This window comes from Ciona robusta, chromosome 6 (genome assembly GCF_009617815.1).
Source record: "Ciona robusta chromosome 6, ASM961781v2".
NCBI lineage: Eukaryota > Metazoa > Chordata > Ascidiacea > Phlebobranchia > Cionidae > Ciona > Ciona robusta.
The window spans coordinates 2,292,243-2,307,222 of NC_143240.1; the positions used below are offsets into that span (position 1 = coordinate 2,292,243).

A 14,980-nucleotide genomic window follows, 5' to 3' on the forward strand; every position below is an offset into this window, starting at 1 on the left:
AGTTTTATATAAACACATTGAATAAGTATGGGAATTACTAAGCAATATCTTGGGTATTTGTCTGTTGCCCAGTTTGGAGTATTGGGCAGTGCCAGATGTAATGTGGAATACCTGTCAATGAGGAATACACAAGGAAGATATGTTGCTGCAGCAGCATGCGAGAATGTATGTGTATGGGACATGAGAACCTTACAGCTGGTAAGTTTTCAAATAGGTTTTTGTTGGTAAAATATATGCATTTTAGTATGTATGTATGTACTTGGGGTAATAGGTAGGACCATGCTCACACAGAATCACAGCTTGTAAGTTTTATCACTTATTCTATGTAGGTGAGGACCTGCAGCGTGGCATGCAATGGGTCCTTGGATTTGCAATTGCCTATTACCCCAACACCAGAAAAAACACCCCTATGTTTTTATATTGATGAAATATAAGTTACTATGTTAGGGTAATGGCCAACTCTGCCCTAAATCTCAGGTCCTAGGATGTGTCTTGCCACAAGACCCCCCTTTATATAGAAAATAATAGTATAGGCCGGTAGGCTAACATTTACACTGTCGTAATAGACGAACGCTTGGCTGAATCCTAAGTCCCTTAGCCTGCCTTAGCATAGGCCTTCACCTATATAGAAAACTTTGTATAATAAAAAGATCCTTTACAACAGGTGTTATTATTACAAGGGGACAACCAAGAAGTGACTTGCATTAAATCAAGTCCAAACAGTCAACACTTAGCGGTAGGCTACGTCGACGGCACAATTCGTATATTCAGTCTCGTAACAGCGGAATCAGACGTTACATTTAGCGGACATCGGACAGCAATCTCGTGTTTGGCTTTCGATAAGGCTGGCATGAGACTAGCATCTGGATCACATGTAAGAAAGAATTTTTTTAATTTAAGAAAAAAAAGTTTAAAAAGATTATATATTTTTATTTTCTTAATTTTATCCTCGTGCATAGGGAAATGGCAGTCGTAATAATACATGGATGTTCTGTTTGATACACCTCGTGCCTGCTTACAAGTTGCCACGTATGGACTTTGTTGAAGGGTTTTTCTTGTATGGCTGATAATTTAAACAACCAATTAGTGACCACTGGGTTAGATCAATTGGCGGTAAATGTCTTGCACAAGGACATTTTACTATTACCTGCTTATGCCCATTATAGGCTATGCATTCTTTTAAGTATTATATATATTTAGAAAAATGTTTTTCACACAGGATACAGAAGTAGTAGTTTGGGACTTAGTGAATGAAAGTGGGTTGTATCGTTTAAAAGGACACAAAGGAATCATAACTGATTGTTATTTCGTCAAGCAACGAAACATGTTAATTACCAGGTATGAGAATACAGTTTTTACAAAGCACTATTTATCATTCTTTTTTCATGAATTGTAACAATGAATTAGTCTTTCTATTCTGTATGAATGAGCTCAGTTAAGAAATCAGTTAAGCCAATACCTATTGTTGCTTGTGCTTAAATACTTTGTTCTCATAAGAAAAAATGTTATGTTACTTTTACCTAGTTTGCCGACTTTACTCGCCTAAATTGACATGTGTTATATTTACATTATGTATTTCCGCTCTTTTACAGTTCCAAAGACACATATGTGAAATGGTGGGACTTAGATACTCAGCATTGCTTTAAAACAATGGTTGGACACAGATCCGAGGTGAGAACCTTACTCTTAGTCTTATCTAAACAATATGCCAAGCTTATACCAAATTTTCTTGCAGTTTCTTGTATGTAACCAATGTATTTCAAAAATGACCAAAATAAAGCACATAAAGCATAATATGTTTATTACATATATCTTCTGGATTGTATGTTTATTACATTCTCTTTTTCACCAGGTTTGGTCATTTTGTTTGACACCAGACGAGCGCCGAATTATAACGGGGTCAGGGGACAGTGAGTTACGTATATGGAGCGTTGAATTTATTGCTAACAAGGTGAAACATAAAATTGTAATCAAAGGATACCGGGTTCAAAGCTCGATACTGGTAGGCGTATGTGTTCTGGGCAAGACACTGGTAGCACCCTGGGTATCAGGGTAATAGGCCAACTATGGCCTGAAACTCATTTCCAATGCTATGGCACTGTAGGACCTCACCCATATAGAATAATATTAGACAAACTTGTATTAAATTGCCAATGTCACTTAATTCTATAGGACTCTATGGAAGCACCTTTAGTTAAGCTACAGAAGACAAAACTCGATGATGTCAACAGTGATGATGTCATAAGTGATGATGTCATGCAAGGCATTGAAGGTATAAAAAATGTTGTTGAATGAAAAATGAGTGACCTAAAACTTTGAATTGTTTGTTTCACTTGACCTTTAGACGACCTTGAAGAACGATTGGTCAGTTGTATTAAAGTGGGGTCGGTCATGCGTAAAGGTCGTGACAGGGTCGTGACCCTCAAAGTTTCAAAAGACGGAAGATTACTCACGTGCCATGTAAGTTAATGGGAGTTTTTAAATTATTTTTCTCATAAATCTTTATAGGCACATTATAACAATTTTTAAGCCTGTCAGTTTTTGTTTTGTGATCTTAAAAACTGATTTGTCTGCCATACAGTAAGTCATCATTAGGGTTTGCCGTTAAGTGTATTGTCCATGGGCAAATATGCTGACAGTAACTAGCTGCATTAAGCCTTGAACCTGTACCTTCTAGGCTACAAGTAACGAGTGTGCCACGGTGCCGAGTTTTTATGTGAATTAATATATACCATACCATTACTTTATATTAGTTTGTTTATATCAACAGGGAAATGACAAAATGGTCGAATTCTTTCGCATTTTCGATGAAGCGGAAGTGGCTCTGAGGATAAAAAAGAAACTAAAAAGAGCAAAGAAGAAACAAAAGAACGAGGGACAAGAGGAAAGTAAGTGAATCAAAAGTGAAAAATAGAATTTTGTCCTAACGTTTAAACATGTTACATGGCGCTAGCAGATTTGTGTTTGATACTTAATAATAAATACTTATAAGCTGACCTGTGGTGTGTGAAACGGAACACGCGTGATGTAACGACTGTCGTTGCCTCGGCACACGAGGATAAATAAGTTACATAATTCCTTCATACGTATAATATATGAGATCCCCCCTGGTATAGAATGAAATATAAGTTGTTTTTTACTAAAACTCATATCATGTTGTATTCTTATATAAAAAATTCACATTCAATAGATGATATCACAATAGAACGAAGTATTGAAGATGAAATAAGTCATGTTGGTAGCTTTACCTGTGCTGGCAAGTTAAGGTGAAATATTTTATGTGGTATTTGGAAAATTATAATTAGTTAGAATGTGAAGTTTTATAGCAGTATAGCTAATTGAATGTTTGCAGTTCTGGGTTTATGTTCGTAAATAGTTATTTTATCAATGTTTTATCATAATTTTAACAATATTATGTTGCAATTTAGACAAAAATTCTAAAAACATGGAAAAAACTGTAAAAACAGAAAAAACATAAGAGTCCCAAAAACTGTAAAAAACAAATCACACTTTTCGAATGGTGCTAATTCGAATCTTGTTTTCACGTATTTACTGACAGCGAGCATAAGGTACTAACACTATTTCTTTACCAGCTCGTTGGACCTTACCGCACCTACCCCAAACACTTACAACACTGTCGCATTATTACGTAACAATCAGATCGAGACAGTATCCACAATCTCTCTGCTGTCCCAACCAGAATATTCCAGTTTAAAGCGGTTATCTCAGCTTGGTCATCGTACAGACACAAAATCAATGTGTTTTACTATGGATGGTATGGCTTTATTAACAACATCTTCTGAAAGTGCGAAGTTATGGAACAGGTAAAATGTTGATAAAATATAATTCTTGTTGATACAAATCTTTAAATTTTTTGTAATTCAATATTATACATTTATAAAAAAATTTATAACAAATTTTTAATAAATAGTTCTCAATTAACTAGTTAAAGTATTAATTTTATTTTAATTTTCCCGATAATTTTGATTAACAGTCCATAAGGGGAGTCCGTGCACTATGCGAACAGTGACCTGTTAAAAGAGTTATTTGTTCGATTTACCCCAATAATTTGTATTTATTCCCCCTACAGGAGTAGTCACCAGTGTATACGAACATTGAAATGCTCCCACCCTAAATGTTGTCTTTTCGTTCCGGGTGATCGGCAAGTTATTTTAGGAACACAAGAGGGAGCATTAGAGCTGCACGATGTCGCTTCAGGTAAATACAAACACATTCTTATAGTGAGCTCTTTTTGTTTGTCGCAACCAGTGAAATTTTATAAAATCGATGTCTGTACAGTTATATAGTAGCGTGGGAAAAGATGGGACACCTTTAGCACATATTGTCCAAATATCCTCATCTTGTTTTAAACAATTAACAACGGTCTATAGGAGTCAAGGGGTATAGTTTTATATTTCTTTGAATGTTTTTTTTATTACTACCAAGTGGGAAGAGAAAATAGAGTTAAAATGTGTCCCACCTTCCCCCACCCTACTGTATATATATGCTGTTTCTGCCAAGCATATTATTAGTTTAAAAGAAAGAAGTCTTGTAGCATTTTTTTGTAATCTTAGAGTTTTTAAATTGATTTTTTTTAGGAACGCTACTGGAAACCATCCAGGCACACGAGGGTGCTGTTTCATGCGTTGCGTTATTTCCAAACAAGCGAGGAATTGTATCCGGGGGCCCGGATAAAAAAATTAAGTTCTGGGAATTTGATTTAATAAGTGATGAAAATTATTCAGTGAGGTAAATAAGCTTTAAACAGTTCATTACTTTTGATACAATATAAAATAGTATTTTTTGCCTACTGCTACTACAGTTTTAAAATCGTTCTTAACGATTTGTATGCCATTCAGCATGACTTCATTTGGGTTTTTGTTGAGAAAGACCATTTTACTTTCAAAACAATGCTGTTTTTTAATCATATTATTTGTTAACAGTTTTTGTATTTTTTTTATTGATTAGTAGTTTTCAAAGTATTTTATCTATTCAAAATGTATGTATATATATTTGTTTAAAAAAAGTTCAATTTCGTAAAATCAAAGCAGTCACCAGGTTAGTGGTTTTTCTTTCATAAGAATCACTTCGTCCGTAGCTGCAATATTATCACGCTGGTTGGTGCAGTGTGCAATGTTTTATTGCACACATCACGCACCAGTTGGCACGAGTGCTTGTCAAAATAAGGCACAAGACGTCAAATCATCTTGCTGCAGTTTCTGACAAGTTGGACATTAATAAAATGCCTCTTTAGGCAAAAATATCAATAGTTTGACCACAAAATGTAGAAAAAAACAGAATATTTTCATACTACACCTTTTTAAAACAGCCTCTTCAAAAATTTAAATATATAACTGTAAAATAAAAAATTCAATCCACTATTTTGTTCTAAAAACTGTATACTAATAATTTCCAACCAAATCTTATTTTTGTTTTAAACTCCCTTTACATATTTCCCACAGTTCAAAGCGAGTATCTTTAACCCACACTCGGACTTTCGAGTTAGATGACCAAATTCTTGACATTGAATTTACCCCGAATAATCGTTTTATTGCCGCGTCATTATTGGATTGTTCCGTCAAAATATTTTACGTGGATTCTTTGAAGGTAAGACAAAAATATTTATTTGCAAAAAATAACAAAGTTCTGTGTTACAAATAAATTTTTACTGTTAGCCTGGGAGTTAAATGCATTTTTAAAGATAAAATCAGTTAAAAAGAGATAAAAAAATTTTAAGCAGTTAAGAAGTGCTATACTTATATACCTTTTTTATATTAAAAATTTGTTTTTTTAGTTTTTTCTCTCGTTATACGGACACTCTCTTCCCCCCTCTTGTGTGAGCATTAGTTCAGATTCAACGCTGATTGTTTCCGGGTCACCAGACCGGAACGTTAAAATATGGGGTCTGGATTTTGGTGACTGTCATAGGTAAACGCTTGTGCAATGTACAGTTGAGTCTCAGGTGTGCCTCACTGAAGACCTCACCCTTATAGAATAGAACAGACTGGGACCAATAAGCCTACATCCCAGGTCTCAGGTGTGCCTCACTGAAGACCTAATACACCTAATTCTAGTTTTTATAACACCTGTAAATTTATTATATAATCTGCACTTTAATTTCTCTGTTTTTCCAGGTCATTATTTGCTCATGATAACGACGTTACTGGATTAAAATTCGTCCCCGATACTCACCTGTTCTTCAGCTGTGGTAAGGATGGTTTAGTTAAGCAATGGGATGCAGACAATTTCACACTGATTCAAGTCTTGCAGGTTTGTACTACAATAGGTAACTGCTTCAATTGGTGTGAATGTTTTTGACTATACAACATTTAGTATATTTTTAAGATATAAGTCGTTTACCTATATTTCAGAGTTTTTTACCGTTTTCCAAGATTTTATTTGTTTGTTTTTTTATATAAAAGTATATATTTTACTCGTTACCTGGAAAAAATATTATTTATTCTACCAATTTTATTTTTTTAAATTTTGTTTTACCAATAATTTTAATGCCATGTTCCCCAGGGCCACTTGGGTTCAGTATGGTCACTATGTGTCAGTCCCGATGGTGACCATGTTGCTACTTGTGGAAACGATCGATCACTAAGATTATGGAATCGATCCATGGAAGTGGTCATCCCTGATGAAGAGAGGGAGCATGAAAGAGAAAAGGAAGAGGAAAAATTGCTCGCCAAGAACCAAGACACTACAGTGAGTGGGAAAAGTAGGAGTTGCACTTTTTTATAATTTTTTGCTAAAAAAAAAGAATATGAAATTTTGATCAGAAAAAAATTCTAACAGAATAAGTAAATTTTTCAGTTATTTTTGGTTGCTGTTTGAGTGTTTGGCAATGTACAATTTATTTTTTTAAATTTATCCTTCCCTTTAGGTGGCAGGAGAGAGCAAGGAAAATGAGGTTGGCATGGCAACCAAGACAACAGTTGAAAGTGTGAGGGGTGCTGAGAAAATAATGGAGGCAATTGAGGTGAAAAAATGTTTTAAAAAATCTTTTTTTTTAACTTTTACGGTTAAGTTATTATCAAATTTGTTTTTTTTTGGGGGTGTTTTATGTTTGCAGTCATTGGTGTAATGTTTTTAATGTAAAATCAATGTTCTAAAAATGTGTTTTGTTTTTATTTCTTTAGTTATTTAATGAAGAGAAAGTAAAAGAAGAAGAATTTAAATTCATCAACAAAAACAAAGATGTGAGTTGTAGCATTGTGTAATATGTTAAACTTGTTTCGTATACCTTCTACATGGGTAAGGTGCTTTGGTGTGGATATTGGGGTATCCAACTCTGATCTAACTCCCAAGAGCTCTTCGCAGTTACTTGCCGTAGGTTCTTCCCCATATAGATACAAAGAACATGAGTAGGTCTGATTTATTACCAGAAAATACGCTGCATGTAAATACCTGTTTTTCTATTTTTTTTTCACCTAAATGTTTGGTATACGGTTGTTTTAATACAAACCTAATTTTGTTATTGTTTAATATATTATATTTTTCCAGGTATTTTACAAATCTGATCATCCTATACTAAGGGCATACGGCAATATTACGGTAAGCGTTATTCAAAAAAAAAATATTACATTCGAATATGTATAAATAGATGTTTTTCTATTTCAGGCTACGAGATATGTTTTAGAAGTCATACGAAAGATTCGCTCAAGGTAAATATACGTAAAGTTGTTTATAAGAAGACACTCATGTTATAACTTAACAGTGAGCAAGGGGTGTATGAATACATCATGTGTGTCTGTTGTATAAGAAGACACTCATGCTATACATTATATTAACCATCAAACATTCATATAACAGTGAATTAGAAGAGTCGTTACTTGTCCTCCCTTTTTCTTACGTCCCCGATCTGCTGCAATTACTCGGTACCTTCGTCGCTAGAGGGCGTGAAGTTGAGCTAGCTTGCCGTTGTATATTTTTCCTTTTAAGGTAAGACATATGATAGTATGAATGTAACTTATTTAACCTTGCGTGACGGGCAACGACAGTCGTTATAACACTGGTTTTCGGTTTCATGCAACTCGTGCCTGCTTTCAAGTACCATATACATACATATATATAAACATATTAATACCGGCGCAGTGTATGTATGTTTCATTATTTTCCATACGAGCAAGGTCCTGCCGTGACGCACGCCATTGGACCTGGGATTTTAGCCAGATTTTGCCCAAATTAAAGGACTACACAATATTTTTTTATCAAGATTTTTTAAAATTACTCTTAAACTTTGTTTTACCGCTTTTAATAACGTTTCGTCATATCGAAAATTAATAAAAATTTAATGTTTGTTTTAAAACCGAAAAGAAAATTCATAAATATACCACGTAACAACATATTGTTTTTTTTACAAAAATACGTAAATTTCCAAATAGTAGTCGTAAAAAAACACAACGGAAAATACAAAATCTAAAATTACTTTGCTGCTAAAACGAGTTCGCCATAGTAACAGGATATGACTCATAGCAGAAATACCCGTATAACGATGTACAAGTCCGTAACAAAACACCCGGTTTGTAATTTTGGAAATTTTGATTTTCATGACCCTTGCTGGTATAAAAGTGTCGTTAAAATTAAATTAAAATAAAATAAATAAACTTATTTATCCCCGCGTGGCGGTGCAACGACAGTCGTTATAACACAGGTGTACTGGTCCGTAACAAAACACCCGATTTGTAATTTTGGAAATTTCGATTTTTTATAAACCTTGCCATCGAAAAATTCAAAAACAAATAATTTGTTTAACTTCCCGTGGCATGGATAGTCGTTATAACATAGGTGTTCTCTTTCACAAATGTATAACTTAAATGTGCAGAAATCCTACCGTTGCTAGGTCTAGTAACCCGGCGGATATTTATTAAAATGTTCTTATTATCTTTGTCGCTATGTCCCGTCTTTTCGTTGCTTTTATTTATTTTAAATCTTTGTTAACAAAAATTGCGGAAAAGTAAAATTTATGTTATATAATTTTACGCTTGTTTCAATAGGTGTGCTAATATACAAACTTACACCGCAACAACTGGGTAGGTCCAATTTCTTTGAAAAACGGAAATGTTTAAATTTCTCCTTGACTAAATACGCTTGACACGTAATAATACGTGTAGATTGTGACGTAAAAGATGCTAATTTAATTTGAAATAATTCCGTTTCATTTAACGCTTAAATTTCGTTTCATTTAACGCTTAATCGATTTTATACGTTTTTACCACAATATTTTAAATGAATGTAAGCTATTTATCCTCGCGTGGTGGGACAATGACGGTTGTTATAACACGGGTGTTCCGTTTCATACCCCTCTTGCCAGCTTACGAGTTACCACGTATGTAACTTTATAATTGGTTATTATCATTTTTATCCAATTAGAATTCACCACGGCCGAATCACGACCAATCAGACGCTAGTGAATGTTCTGGACGATTTACGTCATAATACAGAAACAAAGATCGACCAATTACGTGTAAGTGCAAAGTTACATTTAGTATTTGTTTATTATGTTCTATATGGTTGTCGGTTGAGATCCCACGGCGAGGCACGCCATGGATTTAGGCCACAGTTGGCCTGTTACCATGTTAGTTTTTATACATGGCTGACAATTTAAACAATCCATAAGGTACCACCGGGTCGAAGCAATTGTTGTTTCGTATCTTGCCCAAGGACACATATCCAAAACGCTAGCAGCGGCCTTTAACACTACCCTCCGATTTCGTTTAATACTTTCACACCTCCCGTTAGGACACCATCGGTTTTAACTTGGCTGCTCTGGGTCACATACGTCGTCAATTCGAATCCAAGAATGACGTCACGTTTTTCTCCGACGCCACGCAGCGGGCAAACGATAAGAAGAAACGACGCAAGCGTACTACACAGCGTGCAGTTCTAACCACGTAATACAGGAATAAATGGTCTTAAACACAACCAGTTTTGTTTTAATATGAAAGTCAAGTAATCCACTATTTATTTGTAATTTCGGATCAACTTTTTTTTGCAGTTTTACCAAGTCCTTGAAGATACCCAATTTCAAGAGATATGATACAGTAGTTCTGGGTTATTTTAACATCATAGGCTTAATTTAAACTAAAGACACATCATTGTAGTCTAGACTTAGATTCGATATAGGCTCAACTTGTACTGTATTATACATAGGCTAAATCTATATTTTATTTTAATCCTATGTTAAAGCTAAACTTATACAAATAAAAAAATAAAACTTTCTATCCTAACCTGTATTTAGAAATGTTTAGTTTCAGAAATACAAGCAAAAACAGATCAGATATTAGGTCTTCTGGATGAAAGCTATAGTATAGTACAAGCATTCTGAGTTTAGATCCCAGACAAGCGAGTTAGAATGAAATATTGAGACAGGCAACTTCTAATAAAGTAAAATAAGTCCAAAGATTTGTCAAAAGAAGAAGTGGAATCATTGTTTAAAGACGACTTAAAAAATTCTTTGTTTTTCTTTTGTGTAAAATCGCATTTTATGGCTATTTTGTATTTGCAATTGTTGTTTTTGTTTACGATGTTTCGGCTTTTCTATATTCGTGAGTCGCAAGCGCATATATACTTAACAGTGGGCATAAAGAACTTTGGCAAAATTCGGAGATTTCTACGAACGAAGTGGTGCCAACTGTTAAAAGAATTTAATTACAATCTGATAGCTTATTTAATTTACAGGTAAAGTTTTTGTTGATTTCGTTTTTGCAGGTAACTTGCCGTGACCTACTGTACCACTCACCTAGCTAAACAGCGGCAACATTCTATGTCGTTTTTGCAGCATAACATGTATGCATTCAAAACTATCAGATTACGGGTCAAAGGTGTGTTCCTCTACGTCAAAATTCCCACGAAAACTCTAATAATTGTGTTCAAAACATTACTAAACCGAGATTATTACTGAGTGTATCATTTTATCACCATTTTGGGTGAGGTTTCAAAATTGATTAAATATTTCTCAGTCGCAAAGTACGTTTATGGTCAGGACAGACAGTTAAGCCTATGTCTGTAACGATATGATGTGACAGTGATTAATTTCATAAAACAGGCAGACAGTTTGCATAATAAATACAGATTTTTTGTGTTGTTCATTTTCTATGAGAAATATTTCAAAAATTCTGTCACCTAGTTTGAAACTTATACTGTATAACAAAAATTAGTTTATATGCCCTTTATAATTAAGTTAAGCTACATTTAAACGTTAATAAGCAAAAAATTAAAAAACGTAACAAATATCTGCCATAGTTTCTGCTATATTTAATTCCAGTTCTTTAAAGTGGAATTCGTTTTACCATAAATGCTACTGACACTTTTTCTCCGAACGGTTTGAAAATACAGCAGACTATTCTAGTTTAATAATATGCTTCCCAAATCTTGTTTTTCCCAAGAATACACGCAAACTTTATATACAAAATATAAAATGTGGTTTAAGGGCTGCGCTGCCGTACAGTTCGAGTGAAAAACATCGTTTTAATTAAAATGCCCGCCTATACCAGCAAGATTTTGTAATCTCCTGTCTACAGGTCATGACATAACTATCCTGAGCCAATCAAACCTGTAATTATTAACTCATAATCGGGTTTATGACGTCACAAACGACTTACAAATCATCGTTGTTAAATCACAATGAACGTACAAATATTATATGTTTACATCACAATTTCTACAATGACGCAAAAAATAAAAGCAGAAGTTACTTCAGATTGAACAAATGCTTACTGTTTTTTAACATCAATTTGGTGTAATCATAGCGGCTTTATAGCACGCTTTGGCTGCGTACAATCAGATAGTATTAAAGATACACGTCCGATTTGGTTCCACGAAATAATATAGCGTGCCTTTCGCCACAAATTTCGAATAAAATTGGCACAAATTTTCCACTACCCCCATATTTTAGTATTAGTGGCTGGTAAAAGTAATTTCTTCTAAGCGTAAAAGCTTTAACTATGAGTATATACATGTTTAGCTATGTTGTTTTGGTATTTAATGTCACGTATAAGATAATTCCTGTTAAGCAAAACACTTTCAAAATTTTGTTCTAAACTTGTAAGCCTAAATATGCTTATTTCCTTACTGAAAATAAGAATGCTTTTGTATTTATGTTTATTTATTTTAAAGTGCCACAAAAGTTAATCAATCTATTTGTATACTTTAAATACACAAAACATGGATATTTGGAAATAAAACCTGCGAAACCGTTTTAAAATTTCCCGTAAAATCGCTAGTTTTTACTTACGAGCCACAAAAATGTCATTTCTACAAATTTTTAAACGTTTTGCAGAATCTACTTTTTAGCTGAGCAAAATTTTAACTTTGTCCGTGCATTTTATCCCCTTTGGGCATTTATACAGATCGTAATCTTTTTACGCATACTGTTAGTGAACCACGTATAGCTTACCGTATTTCTAAATCCGGCAGTTTTAGGTAATTTTAGTCCGCTCTGTAATCTAGAGCTAAAATAAGCTGCAATGTATATAAAAGCAAGCGAAACTTAAGCCTATGATACACCACAATTTAACCACTAATTACGGGGTATTAAAAAGACGGTTTATGCTACTATTTATCATAATAATAATTAGTAAATATGTAAACTAGTTTTATTGAAAGGCTATAGTGTAATGGGATTTATTTTTGCATGACTCAGGTCTCGTACAGTCTGGGTACACCTTACGTGTTGTGTTGAAATATGAGTCATAAAACGTGGGACCATCACCCTACTCAAATATATTATTCAATTATTTCGGACTTTTTCAATTGTATTTCCGGTGTCACGCTTACAGTTTTGAATTTTTTTATTTTAAATTGTATAGCACTGTGGGGTAAGATGGATACCGTTAGCAAATGATATCGCACATTTTACAATCGCCATTTTTAACTAGTAAAAACGATCTTTTAGAGTCGTGAGGATACGGGCATATAACATTTATGTAAATATTCTTTGTTTACTACCAAATAGGACGATAAAAGAGACTGAAAACATCTTACCCAACTATATATCCAACGTTAAAAATGCAATAAATGATAGAAAAACAGGATATAATGCTAAATAGAGGTTATACCAAACGTGTAAGTTACACGGGAAAGTTTAAGAAGTTTATTTAGCCCGTCATTTAAATTCTTTCTCAAGTTTCCGGCCCCTAAACGGTCGTTCAACTTTAGTTAAAAACTTTGACCTGTGATTATATGGGCGACCCCAACTTTTTTACCACAAATATGAAAATCATGACCAATTTTCGCACGCTTTTGGGCAATTTGACGTAAAAATAAACACACTAGGGGTTGGGTAACTTAAGATATTTCGGATCCGAAAATACCCGAAATTTCCCGATGACCTGTGAAAATCCTGACCGCAAAAATGGGATGTTTTGATTTTACGTTTATTTTTTGAAAGCAGAAGTTTTATAATTTATTGCTAAATTTTGAGTCATAACCTATTTACACCGAAACACACACTGCAAAAAGTTATTGTATCACACAACATAAGAAAAAATATAAAAAATCGTTTCAGAAAAAAAAGTCATTTCGTTTTATCTTCACGGCGGTTAGTTCCGCCCTGTGCAGGCTGTCTATCTCGAACACTGAATCGTTGTGATAATAACAGGTCTAGAGAAATGCCCTGCGTGTTGTTTTTAATTTCTCGAGAAAACTGAAAAGGAAAAAATGATTTTCGCATAAATAGATCCAGATTTCAGTAAAAACTTAACAACGATCTGACAACTAGTCAGGTAAAAGCAAGAAAACGACCAGAGAACAACCAAATCTTTAAAAGGGTTTAGGATATAGGCAGATGCTATAGTTAAAACTGTGCATTTTGTAGATTTGCAGAAGTGCATAAAAAAGTGTTATTTTGGTATAGATTAATTGAAATACATCATTTATGTTATGTACAGTTTTTATTTACCAACTTTCTTTTCCAGATTTACGAGAAAATTACGAAAAATTTTTCTGTTATTTTTTGAGAAAAAAGTCCGGTATAAAAAGATGAATTCAAAATTTGCAATTCTCGTCACAATTCTATGTTTCTCACTCTTTATTACGTCACAAGCTGCATTCCCAGCGAACAAATGGTCAAGGCACATTTGGTCGAGGTACGCTAGGTTAGCTTTATACGCATTGTTTTGAAAATCTCAAAAATCGACCAAAAATAACTATTTTTCCCTTTTTTAGACGTATGCAACTTGGTATAGATTCTTGGAGCTGTACCAGACGTGTTCACCGTGCCTGTAGTGAAATCCGCCCAAACTGTGGGGCCCGAGTACGATACCAGCGCAGTATATCAGCAGAAGGTACGTTTATATTCAGAAAAATTAGTCCTTAATCTTTAAACCTAAAAAATGCTTGTGTGATAATTTTTTTATGCGTTTTAAAAAATTTTCGCACAATTTATTGAACGCTTGACAGAGAGCATAAGGTTATAAACGTTGAACTCGTATAAGCTGACATGAGATGTATGTAACAGAACACCCGTGTAACAACGACTGTCGTTGCTGCCCCGCCATGCGACAATAAATGTTACATTTATTCATGTGCCTAAAATTATAGAGTGGAATTAAAATCTAATTATTTTCCAGGGCTTCTCCAAACTTTATTATCATTATCGTCACAATCTAAACTCCATGACGTCACAAAGCGCTCTGTTTACTACTTGCAACGTCACAGAGTATACCCACGTGTCACGTGTGAGATCTGCTATCTTTTACGATGCTAGACCCTTCAAATATTTCGTAATACCACTTGTGACGTCGTAGTTGTGACGTCACGAGTTATGATGTCACATTTTTTGACGTCAGAGGCCAATCCGCACTGCCAACGCAAGCTCATTATTTTATTCTTTAATTTTTTACTTTTCGCGCTTTTTGTACCTTTTTCGTTTATTTATGTAAATTATTTACAAGTTTTTAAAAACTGTTTTTTCTCTCTGTGTCTTTAATTACTTTCCTGTAGCGCTGTGAATAAAATACAAATACGAAAAACACTG

At 34.0% G+C, this 14,980-nt stretch overlaps 2 protein-coding genes across 3 annotated transcripts; both read left to right on the forward strand.

Annotated features, from left to right (window-relative positions):
- The first annotated feature begins 9 nt into the window (after nucleotides 1-9).
- Nucleotides 10-10,177, forward strand: LOC149734867 (WD repeat-containing protein 3-like). Of its 2 annotated transcripts, XM_089879659.1 has the most exons (24): nucleotides 10-198; nucleotides 665-874; nucleotides 1,220-1,338; nucleotides 1,593-1,671; nucleotides 1,853-1,951; nucleotides 2,173-2,272; nucleotides 2,345-2,460; nucleotides 2,771-2,888; nucleotides 3,191-3,266; nucleotides 3,594-3,824; nucleotides 4,091-4,218; nucleotides 4,599-4,749; nucleotides 5,463-5,607; nucleotides 5,795-5,928; nucleotides 6,135-6,270; nucleotides 6,523-6,708; nucleotides 6,887-6,982; nucleotides 7,143-7,202; nucleotides 7,507-7,557; nucleotides 7,624-7,667; nucleotides 7,816-7,944; nucleotides 9,376-9,469; nucleotides 9,745-9,896; nucleotides 10,001-10,177. In XM_089879659.1, exons 1-24 carry the CDS (start codon nucleotides 28-30, stop codon nucleotides 10,083-10,085), a joined length of 2,910 nt encoding a protein of 969 aa, XP_089735785.1. In that variant the 5' UTR covers nucleotides 10-27; the 3' UTR covers nucleotides 10,086-10,177. The 2 variants fall into 2 exon arrangements, with proteins under 2 accessions (XP_089735785.1, XP_089735786.1); XM_089879660.1 differs by lacking the exon at nucleotides 10,001-10,177 and having other exon boundaries at nucleotides 9,745-9,927.
- A 3,718-nt stretch (nucleotides 10,178-13,895) lies between these two features.
- On the forward strand, nucleotides 13,896-14,977 carry LOC149734868 (uncharacterized). Its single transcript, XM_089879695.1, has 3 exons — nucleotides 13,896-14,090; nucleotides 14,170-14,288; nucleotides 14,574-14,977. Exons 1-3 carry the CDS (start codon nucleotides 13,984-13,986, stop codon nucleotides 14,708-14,710), a joined length of 363 nt encoding a protein of 120 aa, XP_089735821.1. The 5' UTR covers nucleotides 13,896-13,983; the 3' UTR covers nucleotides 14,711-14,977.
- The last annotated feature ends 3 nt before the right edge of the window (nucleotides 14,978-14,980 follow it).

Bases quoted from the DNA above. Each gene is read 5' to 3' on its own strand.
- LOC149734868 (XM_089879695.1), top strand. From the start codon at position 13,984: ATGAATTCAAAATTTGCAATTCTCGTCACAATTCTATGTTTCTCACTC. The intron at 14,091-14,169 runs GTACGCTAGGTT...TCCCTTTTTTAG, and splicing joins TCAAGGCACATTTGGTCGAG to ACGTATGCAACTTGGTATAG. The intron at 14,289-14,573 runs GTACGTTTATAT...ATTATTTTCCAG, and splicing joins GCGCAGTATATCAGCAGAAG to GGCTTCTCCAAACTTTATTA.
- LOC149734867 (XM_089879659.1), top strand. From the start codon at position 28: ATGGGAATTACTAAGCAATATCTTGGGTATTTGTCTGTTGCCCAGTTT. The intron at 4,750-5,462 runs GTAAATAAGCTT...TATTTCCCACAG, and splicing joins GATGAAAATTATTCAGTGAG to TTCAAAGCGAGTATCTTTAA. The intron at 7,203-7,506 runs GTGAGTTGTAGC...ATATTTTTCCAG, and splicing joins TCATCAACAAAAACAAAGAT to GTATTTTACAAATCTGATCA.